The following is a 27,875-nucleotide window of genomic DNA, read 5'->3' as shown; positions in this document are numbered from 1 at the left end:
CTCCCACCCCCCCCCCACCGATCGACACGGAGCACAACGCTCCGGACGACTCCCTCGTGTAGGTCACACGGGGGGTGGCTATGGGGACCGAGGCGATGGTCGAGGGGAGGGGCTGTGATGGGGACCGAGGGGAGGGGTTGTGGGGGGATCAAGGGGAGGAGGAGGTGGGGGGGGGGAACGTATTTAGACGTAAAAAAAAACTATTAACAACGCAGTCGGCAGATTTCACGAGTCAGATAAAATACAGACCGCCGAGGTAAATCGACAGCGGACAAACCGTAAAATCCGAACTCGACCGAACCAAACTTCCAGCTGGCCGCTTGTCGACAAGTCCGTGGACCCGAGCCGCCGCCGCCGGCCACACCGACACCGCCCCCCCCCCAACCCCGCGGCTTCCCGGTGGCCGTTCACTTGAAGTAGGAGTAGTAGCCGTTGTTGGCGTGCGGGGCGGAGTCGGGACTCAGGCCCTGCAGGAAGGGCAGGCCACCGCCAGCGCCGCCGCCGCCGGCACCGGTTACCGCCGGCCCCGTCGCGCCGCCCCGGCGGTCCGCGCCGTCGGGCGGCGTGGGCTTGTGCGGAGGCGGTGGCGTGGACCGCACGGCGCAGGCGTACGACTTCACCGCCCTCGTGTTGCCGCCGCCGCTGCTGCCGCTCGCTCCGACGCCGACGGTGGCCGGCGCCGCGCCGGTGCCGACGGCGGGTTTGCCGTGAGGCTGGACGTCGGACGGGGCGGATTTGGTGGCCGTGGGTTCTGCGCGAGACGGCGGGGTGAGAAGGGTTGAGTGCGGCGATGCGACGGGTGCGGTAGATACGTCCGCGCATCATCATCGTAATCATCATCATCTTCATCGTAATCATCATCGTAATCATCATCATCGTGGTCATCATCGTAATCATCATCATCATGGTCATCATCGTAATCATCATCTTCATTATCATTATCATAATCATCATCATAATCATCGTAATCATCATAATCATCGTAATCATCATAATCATCGTGGTCATCATCGTAATCATCATCATCATAATCATCATTATCATCGTAATCATCATCGTAATCATCGTGATCATCATCGTACTCATCATCGTAATTATCATCATCGTAATCATCATCATAATCATCGTGGTCATCATCGTAATCATCATCATCATCGTAATCATCATTGTAATCATCATTGAAATCATCATCATCATCATCGTAATCATCATCGTAATCACCATCATTATCGTAATCATCCTCGTAATCATCATCATCGTCGGCATCATCATTATCATCATCGTAATCACCATCGTCATCATCATAGCCTTTAACAGGCTGTTGGGGCAAGTGCTATTAGCGAGCGCCTATGAAGGCCGGCACCGTGGCACACGAGGGGGGAGGGTGGCCAGCACCACGCCCGGCCGTCTTTGTCTCCCTCGCGGCGATGTTTACTACACACCGCCGTACCCAGATACTCCCCCCGGCATCTCCACCGACGCTGCGGCCCGACTTACTAAACCAGTTCCACCCACCCCTCTCTCTGGGACACGTGAGAGTCTGCCCAACCCCGGTCGGTCTCTTCAGCCACCTTCGGACACCGCAGACAAAGCCGACCTTTCTATGGAGGCCAATCACCATCGATTGCGAGGGATAAGCCTACGATGGTGATGACGATGGTGGAGCAGGTACGACCTAGGGAAGGCCCAGGACCGTGGGGACGGGAATTGACCCCCGGGTCGCCGGGTTCGTTGTGCGCACACACACATGGACACGGACACATGCACAGACACACACACGGACACATGCACGGACACAGACACACCCACGGACACACGGACACATGCACAGACACACGGATAGACACACACACGGACAGACACACACACGGACACATGCACGGAGACGCGCACGGACACACGCACGGACACACGCACGGACACAGACACACGCACGGACACACACACGGACAGACACACACACGGACACACACACGGACACACACACGGACTCACGCACGGAGACGCGCATGGACACACGCACGGACACACGCACGGACACAGACACATGCACGGACACACGCACAGACACACGCACAGACACACGGATAGACACACACACGGACAGACACACGCACGGACACACGCACGGACACATGCACAGACACACGCACAGACACAAGCACAGACACAGACACCGCACAGACACACGCACAGACACACGCACAGACACACGCACAGACACACGCACAGACACACGCACAGACACACGCACAGACACAAGCACAGACACACGCACAGACACACGCACAGACACACGCACAGACACAAGCACAGACACACGCACAGACACACGCACAGACACACGCACAGACACACGCACAGACACACGCACAGACACACGCACAGACACACGCACAGACACACGCACAGACACACGCACAGACACACGCACAGACAGACGAGCAAGCTCCCTCACCGGTCAGCTGAGCCGCGTGGCTGCTGTGAAGCTGTGCGGTGGAGCTCGCCTGCCTCTGGTACAGCGGCCGCCCCGCGTCTCCGTTCTTGAAGTGCAAGGACAGAGTGGAGTGGTGGGGGTGGTGGGCAGGGGGGGGGGGGGGGTGGTGTATATGGGGGGAGGGGGGGGCATAAACACAAGGGGTGAAAAAGTTTGTTGTTAATTTGTATTTCCCCACGTCCCATTGACAGATGGATTCTCGCGCCGACCGTTTATGATTTGTCATTGATGCTCTGGGATAACATTTGCTGTCCTCAAGTGCCTCACCACCTCCACCACGTACTCCACCACCACCACCCCACCACCGCACGTCCACCACCACTCCACCCCACCATCACTTCCACCACCACCACCCCACCACCATCACCCTACCACCATCACCCCACCACCACACGTCCACCACCACACCACCACCACACCACCTCCACTACCACTACCACCATGGCGTCACCTTCAAAACCACAACCCAACCACACCATCACACCATCACCACACCACCACCACCCAACCACACCATCACCACACCACCACCATCTCCACCTCCACCTCCACCAACACCACCTCCACCACCACCACCTCCCCCACCTCCACCACCACCACCTCCACCTCCACCACCTCCCCCACCTCCACGACGAGCGAACGACGATGGCCACGTGTACGTTGCCAAGGTTTTTCACCAAGCGCCGACTGTGACCGGTCGAGCTCTGCTCGCCGACCGAGCGGCGAGCAGAGCACGGTGGCTTCTCACGACAAGACGCGGCAACGGCGGCGGTGTGGCGAGGGACCGCCGCCCTCCCGGGGGCCGCCATCGTCCGCCATGGCTGCCCGCGGCGCGTCTCGTGCCCGAGCAGTGGTGACAAAGATCCCCCGTATAGCCTTAACAGACTGTAGGGGCAAGTGCTGTTAGCGAGCACCTATAAAGGCCGGCACGGCACATGAGGGGGTGGGTGGCCAACACCACGCCCGAACGCATTTGTCTCCCCAGTGGCGAAGTTTACACACCGCACCAGTACTCATTTGAGGCTGAGTCGACCTAGGGGAGGCCCAGGACCGGTTCAGATAATCGTCACTGGGTGTTGGCCGTGAGCGGCAGTGGTGACACACACACACAAGCGCGCTGACGCGAGGATGACTCGGAGAGAGAGGACTACTCGGAGAGGACGACTCAGAGAGAGAGAGAGAGAGGACGACTCAGAGAGAGAGCGGACGACTCACAGAGAGAGAGGGAGAGAGAGAGGACGACTCGGAGGCGCCAGGAGGAGGAACCACAGACAAGCGCGGAAGGCAGCGGCAGCAGCAGCGGCGGTGACCTGATGCCAAAATTCCCCTCTCCAAGCTCCGTGGGTCCTCTCCGTGCCAAGATGTTAACGGGCAACGAACGAGCGTCCACATACCACAGGAAAATCGCAGCGGCGCCCGGAGACAAGCCACGCACGCGAAGGGTGAGGGGGGAGGGCGACACGCTCGATCCCCGCACGGGAGGAACAGGTGGGCCGTCCACACGTTGGCGTGCAGGCCTGCTCCTGGGCTAGCCAGGGTTACGGGAGCTTCACAGCAACATCTGCGTGCAATCCACCAACCCCTCCCCCCCGCCGCCGCCAGCGCCGGATTGCAGGTGGCCGCGTGCGTAGCCCAACCAACGCCACGGTCAGCCGGTACAGCCGGGCCAAGCCATCGATTTGAAACGATCCAGCGACCCTTGCCGTGAACCTGCCCTCGCTGTGTCTCCGATCCATGCATTTCTCTCTTTCCCACTCCCCACCCACCACCCACCACCCAGTAGACACACGTAAGCTATATACATATTTTTTTCTAGATTTGAAGCTTTCGTGACTGCAAGGATTCATACTCTTGGGCTTTTTCGGTAAAGTCACGTCGGTAAAATTTTTTATTAATAGAAGTAATAGTAGAAATAAAATAATAAATCACGACGTTTCGGAGGCAACACAAGCCTCTGTCATCAGGTGGGACCGTCACAGCTAAATTTACTCACTTGTTTCTATTATTACTTCTATTAATTTCATTTTTATTTTTTACCTACGTGACTTTACCGAAAAAAGCCTAAGAGTACATATTTTTTTATTTTCATAAACCCAATAGAGTTTTTAAGAACACGCTGGGCGCGCGTGAAAGATGCAAGAGGCGCCGTTGTTTTTTATATTTTTCCCCCCGCCCACCCAATGCATCCGCGGAGTCTCCGAGGCGAGCCTTCGAAAAGTCGCCGCCCGGGAAATCCATCCCCGCTGCCAATTACGGCCTCGCCGCGCGCACGAGCGGCCGTCTCTCTCCGAATTAATTACGCGCATTTATTCTCGCGGACGTCACGCTTAATGGGACACCCACCCCCCCTAGCGCAGCCGTCTAAAGCACACAGCCCATTAGTCAACGCCGCCGCCGCCGCTTCCTGCAGGGAGCAGGTGAGCGGAGGGAGGGAGGAGAGGGAAGAGAGGGAGGGAGGAGAGGGAGGGGAGGGAGGGAGGAGAGGGAGGGGAGGAGAGGGAGGAGAGGGAGGGAGAGGGAGGGAGGAGAGGGAGGGAGGAGAGGGAGGGAGGAGAGGGAGGGAGGGAGGAGAGGAGAGGGAGGAGAGGGAGGGAGGAGAGGGAGGGAGGAGAGGGAGGGAGGAGAGGGAGGGAGGAGAGGAGAGGGAGGAGAGGAGAGGGAGGAGAGGGAGGGAGGAGAGGGAGGGAGGAGAGGGAGGGAGGAGAGGGAGGGAGGAGAGGGAGGGAGGAGAGGGAGGGAGGAGAGGGAGGGAGGAGAGGGAGGGAGGAGAGGAGAGGGAGGAGAGGGAGGGAGGAGGGGGAGGGAGGAGGGGCAGGGGGAAAGGGAGGGAGGGAGGGAGGGAAGGCCGGCACGGCACACAACGAGGTGGGTGGCCAGCACCACGCCCGGCCGCCTTTGTCTCTCTAGTGGCGATATTCACGTATCGCACCAGGTACTCATTTGAGGCCAAGTCGAACCAGGGGGAGGCACAGGACCGGTTCAGATAATCATCACACCGGGGTTGGCCGTGAGCGGGAATCGAACTCGGGCCGCCGGGTTCGTAGCGCAGCGTAGCGCTAACGGCTACACTACCGCTCACCACACACAAACAACAACAACAATCACCATTCGCCACTAAGTGGCGGTGATGTCACCACGACGCTTGTGCCAGGCCATGTGCACCTTGAGGCTGCCACGTGAAGTGTCGAACGCCCGCTGGCAGGAGGTCACGGGGCAGACCCAGCAGGTGCCACGGGTCGACTGACCGAGATGACCGAGATGACTGGCTGATGCACCACCTGTGCCCCCTACTGTGCCAACTTGCTGTGCTTTAGCCACCCGGCGCTCCGCTCGTTGTTGTGAGAGACGAGCGAACACACTGACACACACACACGCACCACCTGCTTCACAGCTCCCATAGCGACATCGGGACTAGAGTAGGCCTCCATCCTGTGCCAGAGTCACCGGGCGTAAAAATAATATTTCGCCAAATTCGCCAAATTAGTCGACTGGGATTACGCTCAGCAACATCGCCACCCGCCCTCTGCAGCCAAACGACTGCACCACGTGTCTGTCGGGGTCGTAGCAGCGCCTTCTCCCATGGGGGGCGGATCGCCCTGCGCCGCAAGAGTGGCAGCTCCAGTAACAAATGCACGAAAGGTGGTGGTGAGGACGACTTGGTCAACCACTGCACTCGCTCACCCACACTGTGTTCAACCACTACACCACCATCACCACCTACACCACCTACACCACCTCCACCATCACCACCTACACCACCTACACCACCTCCACCACCTCCACCACCTCCACCACCTCCACCTCCACCATCACCACCTACACCACCTCCACCATCACCACTTACACCACCTCCACCATCACCACCTACACCCCACTCGCCCACACTGTGTTCAACCACCACCACCACAATGGGGGCCACAACAACACACTCACACACTCACTCTCTCACTCGCCCATTCACCCACCCACTCACCGACTCACGCACCCACACGGTGTTCAACCACCACCACACTGCAGGCCACAACAACAACAACACCCACCCACCATTGGAACCTCATTTGCCAGTAAAAAATATGATAATTGATTTTTTACCCTTCTATCTGGCAACAAAACTGACACCTTTTTTACAAAGAGTCATGTTTGCATAGACCACAATACCTGCAGTCATAATGCAAACAAAAAACACAACTCTGATAATGTATGCACTGTCCTTGATGTTGATTGGTCCACACCCGAGACAGCTTTCCTTAGAGCCTAGTCTCACATGGTGTTGGACCAAATGACGCCAAAAGGCGCACAACTGAAAGACAATGCACCATCAGAGTATGAGAGCTCGGGGTAAGCATTTACACCATTGGAACCTCATTTGCCAGTAAAAAATATGATAATTGTTTTTTTACCCTTCTATCTGGCAACAAAACTGACACCTTTTTTTTACAAGGAGTCATGTTTGCATAGATCACAATACCTGCAGTCATAATGCAAACAAAAAACATAACTCGCAACGAGAGAATATTTCCCCCTCTGTTCGGCTCAAGAACGACGGCTCTAAATAAATGTAACAAAAATAAAAATGTAAACTCACACAATCCGTCAATCGCACTGCGTGGCCTTGAATGGGGGAAGAAACGAAATAAATAGAGAACGGGTGACACTTCGGGACCGACGGCCCTGCTGCCTGAACGGTGCGTGCGCTGATGGAGGTCCATCGCCCGAAACGTCACCCCCGCTTTAAAGATATCCGTTTTCTTTCGAGGCCGTGCGTGCAAGCGCGGCGTTGTTGCCGCTGCCGCTGCTGCTGACACGCGCGTTAGGTTTGACGCTGCTGCTGTAAACCCTTTCCCGGTGCGATGTCGTACCTGCGTGTACATCATCATTTAACCCCCCCCCTGTCTGTCCGTCTATCGAAGACCGAAACCGGAGGAGGATTTCTCCACAACTCTGTCGCTGTCCCTGCCTGATGATGCCGCCGGGTGTTGTTGCTGTTGCTGTGATCACCGGCGAAACGTCACGGTTACTCGGATTGTAAATGTTGTCGTGGATTTACTCTCCAACATGCAACTGGTGTGTGTGCTGAACTAGTATACTACACTATACACTACTATACACTACTATACACTACACTATACACTACACTACTATAAACTACACTATACACTAAACTATATACTACATTATAATTGGAAATGTTGTCGTGGGTTTACTCTCCAACACACAACCGGTGTGCACTGAACTGGTATATATTTGACGCCATCTCACCCAAAACCCCTCGACGATGGATCCATCATCGGCATTGGAGCAGAATCGGAAGCAGAAGGCCACGCGGAGGTGGGCGGGGGGGCAGTGCGTGCGTGCGTGCGTGGCACAGCGTCGGCGCCAGCGAGCAGAGAATGGCGTTCCGGCACGCGGCGGTGAACGGGAGACACTCACAACCATACACCGCAACCCTGCAGCTGCTTGCAGATGCCTCGGATACTGGGATGGAAAGAGGGGTTCTTGTGACACTTACGCACCACTGCTGCCAATGCAGCATCAGCAGCAGCAGCAGCGTCACCAATTAATTTCTGAAAAAATATATACAAATGGCTATATTTTTTTTCGATTTAAAGCTTTCGTGACTGCAGGGATTCATCTTCTTGGTTCTTTCGGTAAAGTCACGTAGAAGGGAAATAATAAAACAATAATAAAAAATATATTTTGGTATGTAAAATTTTTATTATTTTATTATTTCCATTCTACGTGACTTTACCGAAAGAACCAAGAAGATGGCTATATTTTATTTCATCGGCGTACGTATGTGTGTGTGCGTACGTGTGTGTGTGTGCGTACGTGTGTGCGTGCGTACGTGTGTGTGTGTGCGCACGTGTGTGTGTGTGTGTACGTGTGTGTGTGCGTACGTGTGTGTGTGTGCGTACGTGTGTGTGTGTGCGCGCGTGTGTGTGTGTGCGTGCGTGCGTGCGTACGTGTGTGTGTGCGTGCGTACGTGTGTGTGTGTGTGCGTACGTGTGTGTGTGTGTGCGTACGTGTGTGTGTGTGTGCGTACGTGTGTGTGTGTGCGCACGTGTGTGTGTGTGCGTACAAGCGGCGTGTCTACGGATTGTAATGGATCGTCGTTCGCGTGCCGCTCGCGCCCGTCCTGCGTCGAGCGCATTTCTCCCGGCGAGACGCTTCTGCTGACCGTGCACGTGCCCCACATGCGAATGGGAGGGCCGGGGACATGCGCTTGCGTTCCATGGGTGCCGCTGCCAAACACGGCTGCCGAGGGGACCTACTTAAGCGGCCGCATCGTCCGCCCGCCTCCCCGCTCGCCCGCTCGCTCATCCGCCCACTCGCTCATCCGCCCACTCGCTTATCCGCCCACTCGCTTATCCACCCACTCGCTCATCCGCCCACTCGCTTATCCACCCAGTCTCCCGCCCGCTCGCTCATCCGCTCGCTCTCCCACTCGCTCGCTCATCCACCCGCTCATCTACCTGCTCTCCCACCCGCTCGCTCGCCCACTCGCTCATTTGTCCGCTCGCCCATCTACCGAAACGCCCACCCGTCCGCTCACCCACCCGCCCACTCGCTCATCCACTTGCTCTCCCACCAGCTCTCACGCCCACTCGCTCATCCACCCGCTCGCTCATCTACCCACTCGCCTGCCCACTCGCTCATCCACCCAATCTCCCGCCCGCTCGCTCATCCACCCACCCGCTCATCCACCCGATCTCTCGCCAGCTCTCACGCCCAATCACTCATCCACCCGATCTCCCGCCCGCTCGCTCATCCACCCGATCGCTCATCCACCCGATCGCCCGCCCGCTCGCTCATCGACCACCTAAGCCATTCACCCGCCCCATCCAACCGCCAACCCGCTTGCTCACCTACTCACCTACTCACTCGCTCACCTACTCGCCTACTCGCCCGCCTGCCCGCTCATCTCCTCGCCCATCCACCCGCTCTCTCACTCGCGCGCACACGCTCAACCCCGCCGGCGCAATCGCTCGCCCGCTCCACGCCCGGGATTTACGACGCGCCGATGCCTCCCCCCCCAAGTTCACCCCCCCGCTCCCCCGTCGATGAATCACGCGACCTTCCCCGCGGGCCGACACGAGAGCCCGTCTCACACGACCGCCAGCGGCGCGCTCCCGCGTCAGCCTGCTCGACGAGGGCCACGTCCATTTATCTCGCGTCCCGTCGCTAGCCGCGGCCGCTTCAGATTTAGTCCCCGGTTTTGATTTATAAAAAAAAATAAATTTAAGTGGGTGGCGGGAGGGCGGGGGTCCCGGTAAACTGCAATAAAATGAGGAGGCTGCGTTTTTTTTTTCGAATTCGGTCGTAAAAACAAAAAGCAAAAACCTACCCGATATCTCAAGCGCCGCGCAATGCGACGTAGCGAATATTTACGACGATGAGACGGTCGGGGTGGTTTCCCAATGAATGACTTTGCGAGGCAGCGCCTCAAAGGGTCCGCGCGCACGCCGACTGTATCAAAGTCTATCATCATCATGATCGTGGTTGTGATGATATATTTGGATACAGGGACTCCTCTAATTATGAGCACACGACTAACGGAACTTTCAAAGATGCGAACAAACCTGTCCCCGTATGTCCAGTTGCCCGTTCGGAGCGAGAGTCATAAGTTCAACCGCCGTGCAATAGATGGCGGTGGTGGCATCTACATCTACAGAACGTGAAGAACCAGTGGCATCTACATCTACAGAACGTGAAGAACCAGTGGCATCTACATCTACAAAACGTGAAGAACCAGTGGCATCTACATCTACAGAACGTGAAGAAACAGTGGCATCTACATCTGCAGAACGTGAAGAACCAGTGGCATCTACATCTGCAGAACGTGAAGAACCAGTGGCATCTACATCTGCAGAACGTGAAGAACCAGTGGCATCTACATCCGCAGAACGTGAAGAACCAGTGGCATCTACATCTGCAGAACGTGAAGAACCAGTGGCATCTACATCTGCAGAACGTGAAGAACCAGTGGCATCTACATCTGCAGAACGTGAAGAACCAGTGGCATCTACATCTGCAGAACGTGAAGAACCAGTGGCATCTACATCTGCAGAACGTGAAGAACCAGTGGCATCTACATCTGCAGAACGTGAAGAACCAATGGCATCTACATCTGCAGAACGTGAAGAACCAGTGGCATCTACATCTGCAGAACGTGAAGAACCAGTGGCATCTACATCTGCAGAACGTGAAGAACCAGTGGCATCTACACCTGCAGAATGTGATGGACCAGTGGCGTCTACATCTACAGAACGTGAAGAACCAGTGGCATCTACATCTGCAGAACGTGAAGAACCAGTGGCATCTACATCTACAGAACGTGAAGAACCAGTGGCATCTACATCTACAGAACGTGAAGAACCAGTGGCATCTACATCTGCAGAACGTGAAGAACCAGTGGCATCTACATCTGCAGAACGTGAAGAACCAGTGGCATCTACATCTGCAGAACGTGAAGAACCAGTGGCATCTACATCTACAGAACGTGAAGAACCAGTGGCATCTACATCTGCAGAACGTGAAGAACCAGTGGCATCTACATCTACAGAACGTGAAGAACCAGTGGCATCTACATCTACAGAACGTGAAGAACCAGTGGCATCTACATCTGCAGAACGCGAAGAACCAGTGGCATCTACATCTGCAGAAGGTGAAGAACCAGTGGCATCTACATCTTCAGAACGTGAAGAACCAATGGCATCTACATCTGCAGAACGTGAAGAATCAGTGGCATCTACATCTGCAGAACGTGAAGAACCAGTGGCGTCTACATCTGCAGAACGTAAATAACCAGTGGCATCTACATCTGCAGAACGTGAAGAACCAGTGGCATCTACATCTGCAGAACGTGAAGAACCAGTGGCATCTACATCTGCAGAACGTGAAGAACCAGTGGCATCTACATCTGCAGAACGTGAAGAACCAGCGGCATCTACATCTGCAGAACGTGAAGAACCAGTGGCATCTACATTTGCAGAACGTGAAGAACCAGCGGCATCTACATCTGCAGAACGTGAAGAACCAGTGGCATCTACATCTGCAGAACGTGAAGAACCAGTGGCATCTACATCTGCAGAACGTGAAGAACCAGTGGCATCTACATCTGCAGAACGTGAAGAACCAGCGGCATCTACATCTGCAGAACGTGAAGAACCAGTGGCATCTACATTTGCAGAACGTGAAGAACCAGCGGCATCTACATCTGCAGAACGTGAAGAACCAGTGGCATCTACATCTGCAGAACGTGAAGAACCAGTGGCATCTACATCTGCAGAACGTGAAGAACCAGTGGCATCTACATCTGCAGAACGTGAAGAACCAGCGGCATCTACATCTGCAGAACGTGAAGAACCAGTGGCATCTACATCTGCAAAACGTGAAGAACCAGTGGCATCTACATCTACAGAACGTGAAGAACCAGCGGCATCTACATCTACAGAACGTGAAGAACCAGTGGTTTGTCAATCGAGGTGGCGATATAAAAGTGCTGATGACGTCACCCTGATGCTGCTCTATTTAAGACTGGAAGCAACAGGAGAGCTTCACCATTCTTGCCCGATGAAGCTGATTGTAATTATCAGCGAAACGTCGTACTAGTCAAATTTTTAAATGCTGTTGATTCTCTCTTCAGCACACCACCGGTGGGCTAAAGAAGTCAATTATTTTGTCCTTTGAAAACGTGACACATTTTTTACTGTTTGGCCGTGTCGGGTGGTGGAGGGTTACGACACATTTATAAATAACGCGATCCGACCAAAAAACCTATATTATGAATAAAATTGGTCGCGAAAGCCTGCTACGTGTTAAGTTTTTTTAGTCACGTGACTTTCTTTAGGGGAAGGGAGCCGGGGGTTGCTGAAGGAGGGGCCGAACGCTGGGCTCGGGGAGGGGGGGGGCGGCAAGGAGTTGCAGGAAGCGGGCTGCCGCTGTACCAAGAGCCTCCTCCCTGATGGCAAGAGGCCTCTCGCAGCTCGGCAGATGGCCGTGGCTAAACGACGCCGCGCCGGCCGGCAATCGTCCACGGATGCTGTTGGGGGGCGGCCGCAGCCGCCACGGCACCGCAGCCGCTTGCGAGCCAGAAGTCGCCGGGAACCATCCCAACTCCGGTGGAAATTAATTGGGCAGGTTTCTTCAATATTTTCCGCTGTCAGCCCAGCGCCCCACCAGCACCACAACCCTGGCCCCCCCGCGCCCTCCGATACCCCGACCCCGTGCCTCTGCCCGCGGAGACGCGGCACAAGGCGGGAGACGGCGGTGGGCTACTCGGGGCGAGCTTGCTTCCAGCAGCGGACCGACCGCGGCCGATGACGTACGATGTATGCTGTACGTAACGTATGTTGAAATTCTTGTGCACCGTGCTGATTGAAGGTGCGACGGGCGTGTTGGAGGGGGGGGTAAGGATGTCAAACTAAACACAAAAATGTGTCGTTAAACCCGCCACCACCCGACACAGCCAATCCAGTAAGGCTTCGTCAAGTAAACAGAACGTGCCAGTTCTTTACTGGTACAGCACACCGGTGTGTCGGAGAGTAAAACCCACAACATTCACAATTACATTTACGCCATCTAACCCAAGAACCTCTCTAATGGACAACATCGGTCGCGAAAGCCCTACCAAGTGTCAAACCAAACAGAACAGAGGACGACAACGCTGATGGTGATGAACACGATTTTGAATTCTCGAACGCGGAATCAATTTTCCGTTTAGCGGGGGGGGGGGGGGGATGGGCGGACGTCACGTGATCTCATCATCGTTCACGGTCCCTCGATGGCCTCCAAGCAGCAGCCCCCCCCCACCGCCCTCCTTAGTGAGCGGCCTCACTCCGGCTGTCAGCGGCTAATGCAGCAGCCCCCCACCGCCCTCCTTAGTGAGCGGCCTCACTCCGGCTGTCAACGGCTAATGCAGCAGCCCCCCCCCCCCCCCCCCCCCGCGGCTAATTGATTGTTTACAACCCACGGTCTCCTTCTCAGGTCGCGACACTTTCTCTCTATCGGTCTTTTTGTTTGATTCGACCAATGGGCTGTGAGGCGGAGGGAGGGAGGTGGGGGGGGGAGGTGGGGGGGAGGTGGAGGCGGGTGGCGGGGGGGAGCGACGTAAGTTATGGGGGGGGGGGGAAGATCGGGGGATGAGGTGGTGGGGGGGGGGGATGTGGTGGTGAGGGGGGGGGAGGTGGAAGCAAGTGGTGGTGGGGGGGGGAGGTGAGTGGTGGTGGGGGGAGGTGAGGGGAGTTGGGGGTAGGTGGAGATAGGTGGAGGCAAGTGGTGGTGGGGGGGGGAGGTGAGTGGTGGGGGGGGGAGGTGGGGAGAGGTGAAGGTGGGGCGATGTGGTGGTGGGGGGGAGGTGGGGGCAAGTGGTGGTGGTGGGAGGTGAGTGGTGGTGGGGGGGAGGTGGGGAGAGGTGGAGGTGGGGGGATGCGGAATCAAATAGGAGGGGGGGGAGGTGGGGTCAAGAGGCAGCCAACAAGGAGAGGCACAGCGCCTGCGATGGGGAACGACGCAGCGAGGGCGTCTAGGAGGTGCGAGGCAGCGTCTCCGAGACCTTTGGGACCGACTCCTGGGCGCGAACACGCCAACAACACGCTAACAACACGCTAATAACACGTCGGCCAACTCTGTCACGCCATGAGGCCGGTCGTCCCCCCCCACCCCCAACTCCCGCCGGCAGTGAGAGCAGTGACTGCCGCGCCCTAAAATTAGAATCGCTGATCCGCGACGGACCAGAGATACCCTCCCACCCCCGCTGAATGTGTTCACAGCGTGCCAAACACACGGAAGCAGTGGAGGCTCCTGCAAAATCTCTCAGGGGGGGGCAAATGTCTGGATGATTGATAAGGATAAGGTCCACCCATGCAATGGATAAATTAACAGCTTCAGCATGTAAAGGCAACTTCACTTCTTTAATATTAATGAAAAATAAAGTGACTCTTACAATACATCTTGTTTGTTTCTATACTCACTATTAATACAATCCACTCAAGTTTATTTTATTAAAGATTCCACTAGGTGGCGACAAATAATATTGTTGGATGAAACGTGCTTACGTATGATGACGTAAGCACGTTAGGGCGAGCCCTCCCGGAAGCCATAGAGAATGCATTGCAGCGCCCCCCGTTCGAAAAAAAACATCTTTGAATGTAAGTCTATGGGAACACTCTGGGCGATTCTCAGCCGGAGTGAAATCGCCCAAAAAGAGGCGGTACTCCACAGAACGTGACATGACGCTGATTGGACTATATCCAGAGGCACAGTGACGGCTAGCGTGACTCTGTGGTTGAATGACATTGGTGGTGCGTCGCCCAATCGCCCTAATGAAGAAACCGCCCCTGCACGGAAGGGAGACGCCACTCCGCTCACTCACAACTGGTATGACACGGCGTTGGGTCAACGCGGCTCCCGTGAACTAAAACTAAACATCTTCTTGGCTCTTTCGGTAAAGTCACGTAGAAGGGAAATAATAAAAGAATAAAGATAAAACATAATAAAATACAATTCTCACGACGTTTCGGCCGCAACGCAAGCAGCCGTCCTCAGGTGAAGAACAGGTCTGTCGGAAAAAAATGTTGTGGATTTAGCATTCAGACGCTGTCTTTCCGACAGACCTGTTCTTCACCTGAGGACGGCTGCTTGCGTTGTGGCCGAAACGTCGTGAGAATTATTTAATTATGTTTTATTTTTATTATTTTATTATTTCCCTTCTACGTGATGACTTTACCGAAAGAACCAAGAAGATGAATCCCTGCAGTCACGAAAGCTTTAAATCGAAATAAAACTAAACAATAAAAATGTTTTTTTTTTACCAGGTCTCAGGCTCCCGCTCAGCTGCTACGTGGCTAATTTTTCTGAAGCGACCACCTGCCCCATCGCAAACGATTGCTCAACAAAGAAGCTTATTCTTTAGTTCTTTCGGTAAAGTCACGTATAAAGATAAAATAATAAATTAAATAATAGCATACGACGTTTCGATTGCAACACAAGCAATCGTCATCAGGTATAAAAGAAATAGCAACAAAAATCTAACGAGAAAACTATAGACAGACATATAAGCAGACAGACATCACAAAGATACACGCGCCGACTCTAAACGTGGAGGTAGAAACCGGAGGACGCGGACACAAATCCACACGGCCACGGGGAGAGACACGCAAACCAGAGGTCGCAACCGGGTACCCGATACCCGTATCCTACCCGATACCAGGCTATCCGTACCCGGCCGGGTACGGGTAGCCGTTTGCGACCCTGGTGCGGCCGGGTACGGGTACGGGTAAACCGTGAATCACTGGTGAGTAACTGTTTGTCACTTCTCTTCTCACAATTCAAGTTCCTAGAATCAACCCACCCGCGCCTGCAACATGGCTTCATCCCAGAGGTCGCAATCGGGTACCCGATACCCGTACCCTACCCGTACCCGGCCGGGTAGGGTACGGGTATGGCTGGGTACGGGTACGGGTACCCATTTGCGACCCTGGTGCGGCAGGATACGGGTACGGGTAAGGAATCAAAACCCGTTTGCGACCTCTGACACAAACTCCAGGATTGGGATCGAACCCACAACCTCCTTTTAACACGTAGGCTTTCGCGAACAATATTATTCATAATAAACGTTTTTGGGTCAGATCGCGAATTGCTCGATGATGCTGGATGTAATTACCAGCGAAACGTCGTACTCAAAAATTGTAAATGTTGTGGATTCACGCTTCAACACACACACCGGTGGGCTAAAGCAGTGAACGATTGGTCTTTTGTCAACGTGACACTTTTTTGCCGATTGACCGTGTCGGGTGGTGGAGGGTTACGACACATTTATAAATAACGCGATATAACCCAAAAACGTTTACCACAACCTCCTGTATACGAGGCGAGGTAGTTAACATCTCATAGCCACCGTGATGATGATGAGAGAGAGAGACACGCAAACTCCAAATATACAGCAGGCGTCAGGGTCGGGATCGAACCCACGATCTCCTGTATACGAGGCGAGGTAGTTAACATCTCATAGCCACCGTGATGATGAGAGAGAGAGAGACACGCAAACTCCAAATATACAGCAGGCGTCAGGGTCGGGATTGAACCCACGACCTCCTGTATACCAGGCGAGGTAGTTAACATCTCATAGCCACCGTGATGATGATGAGAGAGAGAGAGACACGCAAACTCCAAATATACAGCAGGCGTCAGGGTCGGGATTGAACCCACGACCTCCTGTATACCAGGCGAGGTAGTTAACATCTCATAGCCACCGTGATGATGATGAGAGAGAGAGACACGCAAACTCCAAATATACAGCAGCAGGCGTCAGGGTCGGGATCGAACCCACGACCTCCTGTATACCAGGCGAGGTAGTTAACATCTCATAGCCACCGTGATGATGATGAGAGAGACACGCAAACTCCAAATATACAGCAGCAGGCGTCAGGGTCGGGATCGAACCCACGATCTCCTGTATACCAGGCGAGGTAGTTAACATCTCATAGCCACCGTGATGATGATGAGAGAGAGAGACACGCAAACTCCAAATATACAGCAGGCGTCAGGGTCGGGATCGAACCCACAATCTCCTGTATACCAGGCGAGGTAGTTAACATCTCCTAGCCACCGTGATGATGATGAGAGAGAGAGACACGAAAACTCCAAATATACAGCAGCAGGCGTCAGGGTCGGGATCGAACCCACGATCTCCTGTATACCAGGCGAGGTAGTTAACATCTCATAGCCACCGTGATGATGATGAGAGAGAGACACGCAAACTCCAAATATACAGCAGGCGTCAGGGTCGGGATTGAACCCACGACCTCCTGTACACCAGGCAAGGTAGTTAACATCTCATAGCCACCGTGAGCCCCATGTGTCCGTCCCCCCCGCCCCCCACCCCCCTCCCGTGGGCCACGTATAATTGGTGAGGCTGCAGCGTGGGCAGCGTGGGTGGTGTAGGCCGCAGCGTCCGCCCGCGTGCGTTCCCGCTAACACGGCTCAAGACGAAGCGGCGCGCGACCGCACGGAGCGCCGCGTGGTTTGCGCGTTCGCCGCGTGAGCTGCATGGCCGAGTGGGTTTCTAGCGCCGAGAGAAAGATCCCCCGGCACCCACTCCCCGATCGCCTCGACGGATCGTTGGCGGCGAGTGCCGTTGGTGGAGCAGCGCCTACGGAGGCTGGCACCGGTGCTAATAAGTAAACCCGTAAAAACAAAGTTTTTCACTATAAATCCTTTATATGCGTGGCAGCGAACTTAATATAAAGGATTTAAAAATATATTCGCCTGTGGAGGACGCGGGGATCGATCCCGCGACCTTTGGCATGGGAAGCGAGGGCGCTACCAACTGCGCTACTCCGCCACGGCCTGTGGAGGGGTTACGCTCTGGGCTCTTATACTGTGACGTTCAGCCAAAGCCATGAATGCGTTCTATTTGAATATATGTAAAATAAAAACATTTTGCCTAAAAAGTGTACAATTTTGGGAATTTTTTTTCACGAACATTAATTGTCTGGCACAACGAGTCTGTGTGGAAAATGTCAGCTCGATTGGATCACGGGAAGTGGGTTAAAAAACGACCGAAAGATTTGCACGGTCGTAAGCAAGCAAGCAAGCACGCAAGCAAGCAAGCAAGCACGCAAACTTAATATAAAAGATTTAAAAATGTCGTGGACCTGGTCTCCAGCACGCGACTGGTGTGTGCTGTGCTAGTGGCGAGTTGCCGCGTTCTGTCTACGTGACAAACCCCTCAGCGATTCTAGATTTGAAGCTTTCGTGACTGCAAGTATTCATATTCTGAGGTTTTTTCTGGTAAAGTCACGTAGGTAAAAAAATCAAAATTAATGAAAGTAAAATAAAAATAAAATAAAAATCACGACGTTTCGGAGGCAACACAAGTCTCCGTCATCAGGTGGGACCGTCACAGCTAAATTGACTGCATCAAGAAAACAATTACTGCACCAAGGTGATGTATGTATCTATCACTTGACGCGGTCATTTTAGCTCACCCATTGGCTGTGTCGGGTGGCGGCGGGTATAACGACACATTCATATTTACGCGATCTAACCCCAACAAAAACCCGTATTGTGGATGACATTGGTCGCGAAAGCCGACTACGACTACGTGCTAAACTGAGCGGGGTGGGGTTGGCGGGCTCTCCGCCCACGCGGCCGCCTTTGTCTCCCTAGCGGCGATGTTCACACGTCGCACCGGGTACTCGTCCGAGCCGTGAGCGGGAATTTAAAAGCGGGTCGCCGGGTTCGCAGCGCAGCGCTAATCGCTGCACGACCGCTCCCCGCCATCATTATATACACACACACACCCCTTCATCCATCACACTTAGCCAATTATAATCACCAAAACAGTCAGGGAGGGAGAAACAAAGAAATGAGGTGAGACGCTCATTCGCTGCATAAGCGGCAAGAAAAACCTTCCCGTCACCTTCCCTCCCTCCCTCCGTCCGCCGCCCCCCCAACCACCACCACCGCTCATTGGCATGCGTTGGGAAGCTTTGGCGGAGGAGCCGAGCGTGGCGTCTAATTAACGTTTAATTAGAGGTGACCGCCAGCAGGGGGGTGGGGTGGGGAGGTGGTGGTGGTGGTGGGGGGGGTTTAAATTCTCGCCGGACGCGTCCCCGGGAAGCGCCGCGTCCGCCGGGGTAAAGCGGCGTCACGGCGACACGGTCGGCAGCAGCCGCGGGCTCGCACGGCGATGAGCGAAGGAGAACACTCGATGTGGTGAGCTGGGCGCGGTGGCAATAAAATATTACCGGGGTGGGGGTGGGGTGGGGGGGGTGGAGGGTGGTCACCGACCCCAATATTAGTCATCGATAATAAAACCGCATTTACACGGCGCTCGCTTGAATGCATCGGCGAGCCCGAACGGCCCGACACATCGCTGCACCTCAAACGCTCGGAGGGCACCACCCCACCCAGACCCCCCCCCCAGACCCCCTCCTACACCCCCCCCCCACACCCCCCCCCACACCCCCCCCCACACACCTCCCACCCCCCACCACCCAAGTGGAAGCTGTCCCCGCGTGGCACAAGGCGACCCGGTGCCCGGTCTGCGACCCGGGGTAGGGGGTGGGAGGGCGAGATATATACCCACAAAGACAAAGATCCCCCGTATAGCCTTCACAGACTGTTGGGGCAAGTGCTGTGAGCGAGCGGGGAAGGAACAGAGAGATAAGTGAGGTGACGTGCAGTGCGGCGGGCAAGTGGTGCGATTTGCAGAACGGTGAGCGAGCAAACGAGCGAGCGAGCGAATGAATCAAAGAGCGGGGTTAGTGTGACCAGCAGTGCGGTGCGGTGCGTGAACAACGAGTCTGTCATTCCACTGCTGGATGAAGGCCGAGCCCCGGGCCGTGCTGGTTGTTGTGAACGCGAGGAGCACAAGACGTGGGGACCACAGAAGTGCAGTACAACAGTGGATTGTCTGCTCTGCTGCTCAGCGCATTGACTCAGACAGACTGTGCATGGAGCAATCCACTGCTGGATTAAATCCTTCCCTCCCACCCCCCCTCTCCCCCCCACCGCCGCACCACCACCCCCCCCTTTCTCCCCCCTCCACCCCCCCAATCCCCCACCCCTCCCCCCCCGTCCCCCACCCCTCCGTCCCCCCTCTCCCCCGTCCCCCACCACTCCCGCCGTCGCCACGTCTCAGGGCTGTGCGTTGTCAAAGCACGTTCGGCGCCACGCCGCCGTGAGATGATTTGCTCCGATTTCCATTTAGCGATTGATTTTTTTTTTTGGGCGAACGCCAAAGCGTTGCTCGTTGCAAGCACCCTCCCCCCCATATCCCGGTCCTCTGACTTCCTCGCCGGGGGTCAGAACAAACAAGCGCGACTTGACACGCGACGTTTCTTCTGAATACACGGGACCGTCGCAAGCGCCACGCAGCGCCACCAAGCGCCACCAAGCGCCACCAAGCGCCACGCAGCGCGACCAAGCGCCACCAAGCGCCACCAAGCGCCACCAAGCGCCACCAAGAGCCACCAAGCGCCACCAAGCGCCACCAAGCGCCACCAAGCGCCACCAAGCGCCACGCAGCGCGACCAAGCGCCACCAAGCGCCACCAAGAGCCACGCAGCGCCACCAAGCGCCACCAAGCGCCACCAAGCGCCACCAAGCGCGACCGACACGCACGTCCATCATCGCTCGACGTCGCAGTCTAGCGGGTTGCAGGGTTAATGGCAGGGCGGCTGTTTTAAGACCGCGCACGGGGGTTGGATTACTACGTCGATCGCCCACCCCCCGCTCCCCTCCCCTCCTCAACCCCCCCCCCCCACTCCCCTGACCTGCCCCCCACTCGCCTGCCCTCGCCCCCCTGTTCTCTGCCCTCCATTCCATTCCACTGCCGTCCCCTCTCTCGCAATCCTCTGCCAGCCACCCCCTTGACTCCCCTCCCCATTGCTCCCCTCTACCGCCCTCTACTGCCATCCCCTTCACGACTTTCCCCTGCCCTCCCCACCCTTGCCCTCCCCACCCTTGCCCTCCCCACCCTTGCCCTACCCACCCCTGCCCTACCCACCCTTCCCTTGCCCTCCTGTCCCCTCCCTTCCCTTCCCCTCTGCATCCCCTTGCCCTCCGCTGCCCTCCCTTCGCCTACCCTATCCTGACCTCCCCTATCCAGCCCCCCCCCCGCCTCCCCTCCCCGTGCCCTCCCTTCCCCTCCCGCTCCCCTCCGGCACAAAAACCGCCCAATCGATTCTCCGCCGGGGTGCGCACGCCGCCCGCCGAAGCTGCGGCGGTGGCGTTGCACGCGTGATTAATGTTTCATAGACACGGCGCCCGCTCTCCGACAAATGAAGTATGGATTTTCAATCGCAACCGCGGCTCGGAGCCCCTTTAACCCCCCACACCCCCCCCCCCCCATCTCTCTCGTCGTGAGCTCTTCTCTCCTGCCGGCGGTGGCGGTGCCGCCGGGAGGCCTCGGCCCGGCAACGGCCGGTGGGGAAGGGAGGGCAAAACCTTCGGGGAGGCACCGGCATTGTTTTTGCACTGCCGAAGCACGGAGGGGTGGCCGCTCATGCCGCACAAACTTGTGCAGAGATCCTTGGCATCGCACCACGGAGGCCCACAGACTCGCGCAGAGACCCACAGACCCACGCAGCAATCCAGAGATTCACGCAGAGACCCACAGACTCACGCAGAGACCCACAGACTCACGCAGAGGCCCACAAACTCACGCAGACTCACAGACTCACGCAGAGGCCCCCAGACTCACGCAGAGACCCATAGACTCACACAGAGACCCATAGACTCACACAGAGACCCATAGACTCACACAGAGACCCATAGACTCACACAGAGACCCACAGACTCACACAGAGACCCACAGACTCACACAAAGACCCACAGACTCACACAGAGACCCACAGACTCACACAGAGACGCACAGAGGCCAACAGACTCACACAGAGGCCCACAGACTCACACAGAGACCCACAGACTCACGCAGAGACCCACAGACTCACGCAGAGACCCACATACTCACACAGAGGCCCACAGACTCACGCAGCAATCCAGAGATTCACACAGAGACCCACAGACTCACGCAGAGACCCACATACTCACACAGAGGCCCACAGACTCACGCAGCAATCCAGAGAATCACACAGAGACCCACAGACTCACGCAGAGACCCACAGACCCACGCAGCAATGCAGAGAATCACACAGCAGGTGACGAGGGTCGCCCCGGCCAGGGAGGGGTTAAACCCGACGCCTCCCGCTTCTGACTTGGCTCTGCGCGAGTCGGCGAGCCGCCCCTCTCGCCTCCCTCCTCCCTCCCCCTCGCTTGGCGCTCGCGATTGATTACTCTCACGCTCTCCATCCCGGGGAGTGGGGAGGTGGGGGTGGGAGGGCGGGGGGTGGGGGGGTGGGGGGGGGGTGGTGTGGGGGGGTGGGGGGTAGCACACCAGGCACCGCCGCCACCGCCGCCCCGAGCGGAGACGCCGCGGCAGAAGCAGAACGGAATCGGAGCGGAATCGCACGGCAGCCGGGAGGCGATGGCGCCGCGAAGCGCCGGAGCGAGCGGCGGGAAGAGGGGTGGGGGGAGGGAGGGAGTGGGAGGGAAGGAAGGGGGAGGGAGGGATGGGGAGGGAGGGAGCCACAGGGGTCAGTGGCGAGAGCGACGTTTGATTAGTGTATGAACAACAACGACGACGACGACACACACAGCCCCCCCCACTACCTGCGCAGCACCTTGACACGCGGCGGCACCTACGTGCTGCCACCGCATGTCCACGGTCGCATCGCGCGGGTCTCTACGCGAGTCTACAGGACCCCACAGGACCGGAGGCGAGGGGGGGGGGAGCGGATGGGAGGCTACCGATGCGCTGGATCACGGCGCGAGCGACGCCAGCCGGTCCCCCGTGGCGTCGCCGGGTCATCGGCACGCGACCCCGCTCGTTCACCGCGCTCGCTAAGTCAGCGGCGCGGCAAGGGCGGTGGGGCCCGGCGCGGGTCTCGCTTGTGCCGGTGGACGGAGAAGAGAAGAAAGACAAAAGATAGATGGGCCACGGCGACTGGCAAGCACGAGAGCACATTAAATTCTGCGCGCATCGGTCAAGATACTCGCACGCAACACACACGAACACGCACACACATGAACACGCGCATACACGCTCGCACACACAAACACACACACACAAACACACGCACACACACAAACACGCGCACACGCACACACACACACAAACACACACAAACACACACACACACAAACACACACACGCACACAAAAACACGCACAAACACACACACAAATACACGCACAAACACATGCGCGCACAAACACATGCACACACGCACAAACACACACACACACACGCTCGCACGCACACACGCACAAACACACACAAACACAAACACGCACAAACACACACACGCACAAACACACACAAACACACACACACAAACAGACACACGCACAAACACACACACACACACAAACACACACACGGACAAACACACACACGCACAACACACACAAACACACAAAGACACACACGCACAAATACATGCTCGTAAGCACACACACATGCACAAACACACGCACAAACACACACACACAAACACACGCACAAACACACACACGCACAAACACACACATGCACAAACACACACACACACAAACACACGCACAAACACACGCACGCACAAACACACACAAACACACACACGCACAAACACACACACGCTCACACACACACACACGCACAAACACACACACACACAAACACACGCACACACGCACACACGCACAAACACACACACGCACAAACACACACACACACAAACACACACACGCACAAACACGCGCGCGCAAGGCAATTGAATAGCAAATGGCAGCGCCGTCACTGTCGACCCAAACTCTTCCACAAATGTCATTTCAATTACTCAGAGAGAGAGAGAGAGCGCGGGACGGGTCCAAAACATGCGGCCCTCTCCTCCCCGCTCGCGCTGCTCCCTCCCACCCTCCCACCCTGTGTGCGAGTCGACGGATACCTCTGCGAGTCTGCGGGCCGTAATGTGAGTCTACGGGTCTCTACGTGAGTCTATGGGTCTCTGTGTGAGTCTATGGGTCTCTGTGCGAGTCTACGGGTCTCTGTGTGAGTCTATGGGTCTCTGTGCGAGTCTATGGGTCTCTGTGCGAGTCTACGGGTCTCTGTGTGAGTCTATGGGTCTCTGCGTGAGTCTACGGGTCTCTGTGTGAGTCTATGGGTCTCTGTGTGAGTCTACGGGTCTCCATGTGAGTTTACGGGTCTCTGTGTGAGTCTATGGGTCTCTGCGCGAGTCTATGGGTCTCTGCGTGAGTCTATGGGTCTCTGTGTGAGTCTATGGGTCTCCATGTGAGTCTACGAGTCTCTCCGAGTCTCGGTGTCTCGATGCAGAGTCGTCGGTGATTTGGTTTGAGAACCCGGATTGCATCCGGGTGCTCTACAGCGCCAGCTCGCCTCTCAAACCCTCGGGGCCACCACACAAACTCGCACACAGAGACCCATAGATTCACACAGAGACCCATAGATTCACACAGAGACCCATAGATTCACATAGAGACCCACAGATTCACACAAAGACCCATAGATTCACACACAGAGAGACCCATAGGCTCACACAGAGACCCATAGATTCACACAGAGACCCATAGATTCACATAGAGACCCACAGATTAACACAAAGACCCATAGATTCACACACAGAGAGACACATAGGCTCACACAGACCCATAGCTTCAAACACAGAGGAACCCAGAGATCCAAAGTAAAACCCAAAGTCTCGCCCAGAAACCCACATACTCGCAGAGAGACCCACACACTCAACATAAACCCACAGATTTCGATTTAAAGCTTTCGTGACTGCAGGGATTCATCTTCTTGGTTCTTTCGTTAAAAGGGAAATAATAAAATAGAAAAAATAAAACATAATAAAATACAATTCTCACGACGTTTCGGCCACAACGCAAGCAGCCGTCCTCAGGTGAAGAACAAGTCTGTCGGAAAGACAGCGTCTGAATGAAACGTCGTGAGAATAATGTTATTTTTATAATTTTATTATTTCCCTTCTACCTGACTTTACCGAAAGAACCCAGAAGATAAACCCACAGACTCGCACATTGACCTACAGACTCACGTGGGGACCCACAGATTGACGCGGAGACCCTTGTACCCGCACGGCGACCAAACGGCCTTCGCCGAGACGAGACCCCCCAGAACCACCGAACACGCGTCGGCTCCCCCGCCCCCCGCCCAGCCCACCGCTATTCACATTCTGCTGCGTGCGTGCACGCCCCGGGAACAGAGAGGGCCGTGACCCCATCTATCCGTGCGGCGCTGCCAGGGTCCCCCCCCCCCCTGCCCCCCCCCCCTTCTTCGTCTCTGGGTGGAGGGGGGCGGGCGGGCAAGGTCACCGGTGCAGCAATTGGAATCTGCCGTCGAGGGACGTGCGTTGGAGGCTCCGGCGTAGCCGTTCGAGCGCCATGCAAATGAAAAAGACCCCCACCCACCACCACCGCCGCCGCCCCGACACGCTCGCTCCCAATTGAAATCGGCGCGGCGGCGGCGGCGGCGGCGGCGGTGAGGTTGGAAAGAAAAAAACACTTAGTAGCGAGACGGAGAGAGGAACGCGCGGATTACAGAACATAAACGTCGTCGTCGTTGTCGTCGTCGTCGTCATAGCGATCAGAGGTGCGATGGACAGGGTGGTCGCTGCTGAAAAAGAGCTACGTAGCTCAGCGGGGCCTTACACCACGAAAACAATATTTTAGTCTTTAGCGTGCCAGCGTCACTGTGCAAAGCACTAATTTGGAATCAACGTAGGAATCATTGCACTACCCCCCCCCCCCCAGTCTTCCACGTCACATGCCGCAAGAAAAAAATACCCAAAAAACAGCTTGTCAGGACCCGCTTGCAAAACAGTCGCCAAACATAATGTGAATCTACTGCTGGATGAAGGCCTACTGGCGCCAAGGGGAGGGTACACGTGGGGTTTGAAGAGCGACGTTCTCTTGGTTTGCCTGCCCGTCGGTCACACGACCGGGGTGGGGCGGGGGGGGGGGGGGGGGGATTGGTGGTCCCGGCGTTCCGAGAATAATTAACAAACGAAACTAATCGCTGGCCAATCAGCGCCGTGCCGGCAACATCGGCGACTCCCAGACGACAAACGGCCGCCACGCGCGATGACGCCGACCATCACGGAGCAACAGCAGCAACGACGGTAATCATGGCGACGATACTTGTGCGCTCAGGGATGTACGCCAACATCGTTCGGAGACATTCTTAGGTTTTTTCGGTAAAGTCATGTAGGTAAAAAATTAAAATTAATAAAAGTAAAATAAAATCACGACGTTTCGGAGGCAACACAAGCTTCTGTCTTCAGGTGGAACCGTCACAGCCACGACAGCTGTATCAAGTAAATGAGAGATTACAAGAGCTACCACTCCGTATATATAATGGTTGAAGAGGGGAAGGGCCAAGTACGGCACACTTGTTATTAATATGGTAAGGTGAGGCTTAAGACTAAGAATAGACTGCATAACAAACGTCGTGATTTTTATTTTATTTTACTTTTATTAATTTACATTTTTTACCTACGTGACTTTACCGAAAAACCCTAAGAATATGAATCCTTGCAGTCACGAAAGCTTCAAATCTAGAATCGTTCGGAGAGGTGCATTGCTCAGGTTTCCATCCCCCGGACACACACACACACACCATTTCGAACGACGCCACGGGGGGGGGGGAAGGGGGTTTCTCTTCGCGTCCGGCGCGTGCGTGCGAGCGCCTAAACTTCTTTCACACCTTCTTGATTCTTTCCGTAAAGTCACGTAGAAGGGAAATAATACAATAATAAAAATACAACATAATAAAATCAAATTCTCACGACGTTTCGGCCACAACACAAGCAGCAGTCCTCAGGTGAAGAACAGAGCTGTCTGAAAGACAGCGCTCCAATCAACACTGCTAAGCTTAAATTTCGATTTAAAGCTTTCGTGACTGCAGGGATTCATCTTCTTGGTTTATTCGGTAAAGTCACGTAGAATGGAAACAATAAAAATAATAAAATAAAACATAATAAACGTCGTGAGAATTATTTTATTATGTTTAATTTTATTATTTTTATTGTTTCCATTCTACGTGACTTTACCGAAAGAACCAAGAAGACTGCTCAGCTTGGCAGCGTATTTGAAGCTGGGTGGGAGGAGAAGAGCGCCTTGACAAGAAAAAATTATTTCGCACCGTACATGAGCCAACCGTAGCTCACCGGCGGTGCGTCCGCTGCACGCACGCACGCACGTGCGTACGGTACGCTGAACTTCTTTCGTACTGAACGTAATACAACCGTGCGCCTGGCACGCACAGCAGCGGTGACAAAGGGTGGTGCCCCATCGGATTCAAAGCGCGAGCCTCTGCTGCGTGCGGCCCAACGCCGCTCGCCACTGGGACGCGTCGCCACCCCACCCCCCCCCCAGGCTTCTGAATCCGAGTGTTTGTCCGTACCGGGAGGAATCCGATGGGCTACGAGGCACTCACGTGATCGGGGTGCGTGGACGTTGAGAGCGGGTGGAGGTGGTGCGGAAGCAGAAGCTGATGGTGCTGGTGAAGCTGCTGCTGCTGCTGCTGGTGCTGCTGCTGCTGCTGGTGCTGCTCCATCTCCACACTGAGCCCCGGCTTCTGGGACGGCCCAGGCCTGAGCAGGGGGTCCGACGTTTCGGCGCCCGACGGCAGACACAGCACGGAGGCCGGAGGGCCGTAGTGGCTGGGGAAGTGAACGGCATCGCCGCTGGCGCTGCGCAAGCCGTAGCGCTGCTGCTGCTGCTGCTGCTGCTGTTGCTGCTGCTGCTGATGGTGCTGGTGATGGTGCTGGTGGTGGTGGTGCTGGGCGCTCGTCAT

At 55.7% G+C, this 27,875-nt stretch overlaps 1 protein-coding gene across 2 annotated transcripts; it reads right to left on the bottom strand.

Annotated features, from left to right (window-relative positions):
* Positions 1-27,875, bottom strand: LOC133358723 (homeobox protein caupolican-like). 2 transcript variants are annotated; one of them, XM_061577162.1, is made up of 3 exons: positions 27,516-27,875; positions 2,459-2,543; positions 1-751 (listed from the first exon to the last, which is right to left on the bottom strand). In XM_061577162.1, the coding sequence occupies exons 1-3, from the start codon at positions 27,873-27,875 to the stop codon at positions 408-410; spliced, it is 789 nt and encodes a 262-aa protein (XP_061433146.1). In that variant the 3' UTR covers positions 1-407. The 2 variants fall into 2 exon arrangements, with proteins under 2 accessions (XP_061433146.1, XP_061433145.1); XM_061577161.1 differs by having other exon boundaries at positions 2,459-2,552; positions 27,519-27,875.

This window comes from Lethenteron reissneri, chromosome 63, assembly GCF_015708825.2.
Source record: "Lethenteron reissneri isolate LAM-NWPU_2019-01 chromosome 63, ASM1570882v1, whole genome shotgun sequence".
Classification (NCBI taxonomy): Eukaryota; Metazoa; Chordata; class Hyperoartia; order Petromyzontiformes; family Petromyzontidae; genus Lethenteron; species Lethenteron reissneri.
Note: the sequence above shows the minus strand (reverse complement) of the source record. Positions and strands in the feature narration are given on the sequence as shown.

What these genes read in the sequence shown, in the direction of transcription:
- LOC133358723 (XM_061577161.1), bottom strand. Translation starts at nt 27,875, where the DNA reads ATGACGAGCGCCCAGCACCACCACCACCAGCACCATCACCAGCACCAT. An exon ending in CAACGTCCACGCACCCCGAT is followed by an intron (nt 2,553 to 27,518) that starts CACGTGAGTGCC and finishes ACTCTGTCCTTG; the next exon opens with CACTTCAAGAACGGAGACGC. An exon ending in CCACGCGGCTCAGCTGACCG is followed by an intron (nt 752 to 2,458) that starts GTGAGGGAGCTT and finishes CGTCTCGCGCAG; the next exon opens with AACCCACGGCCACCAAATCC.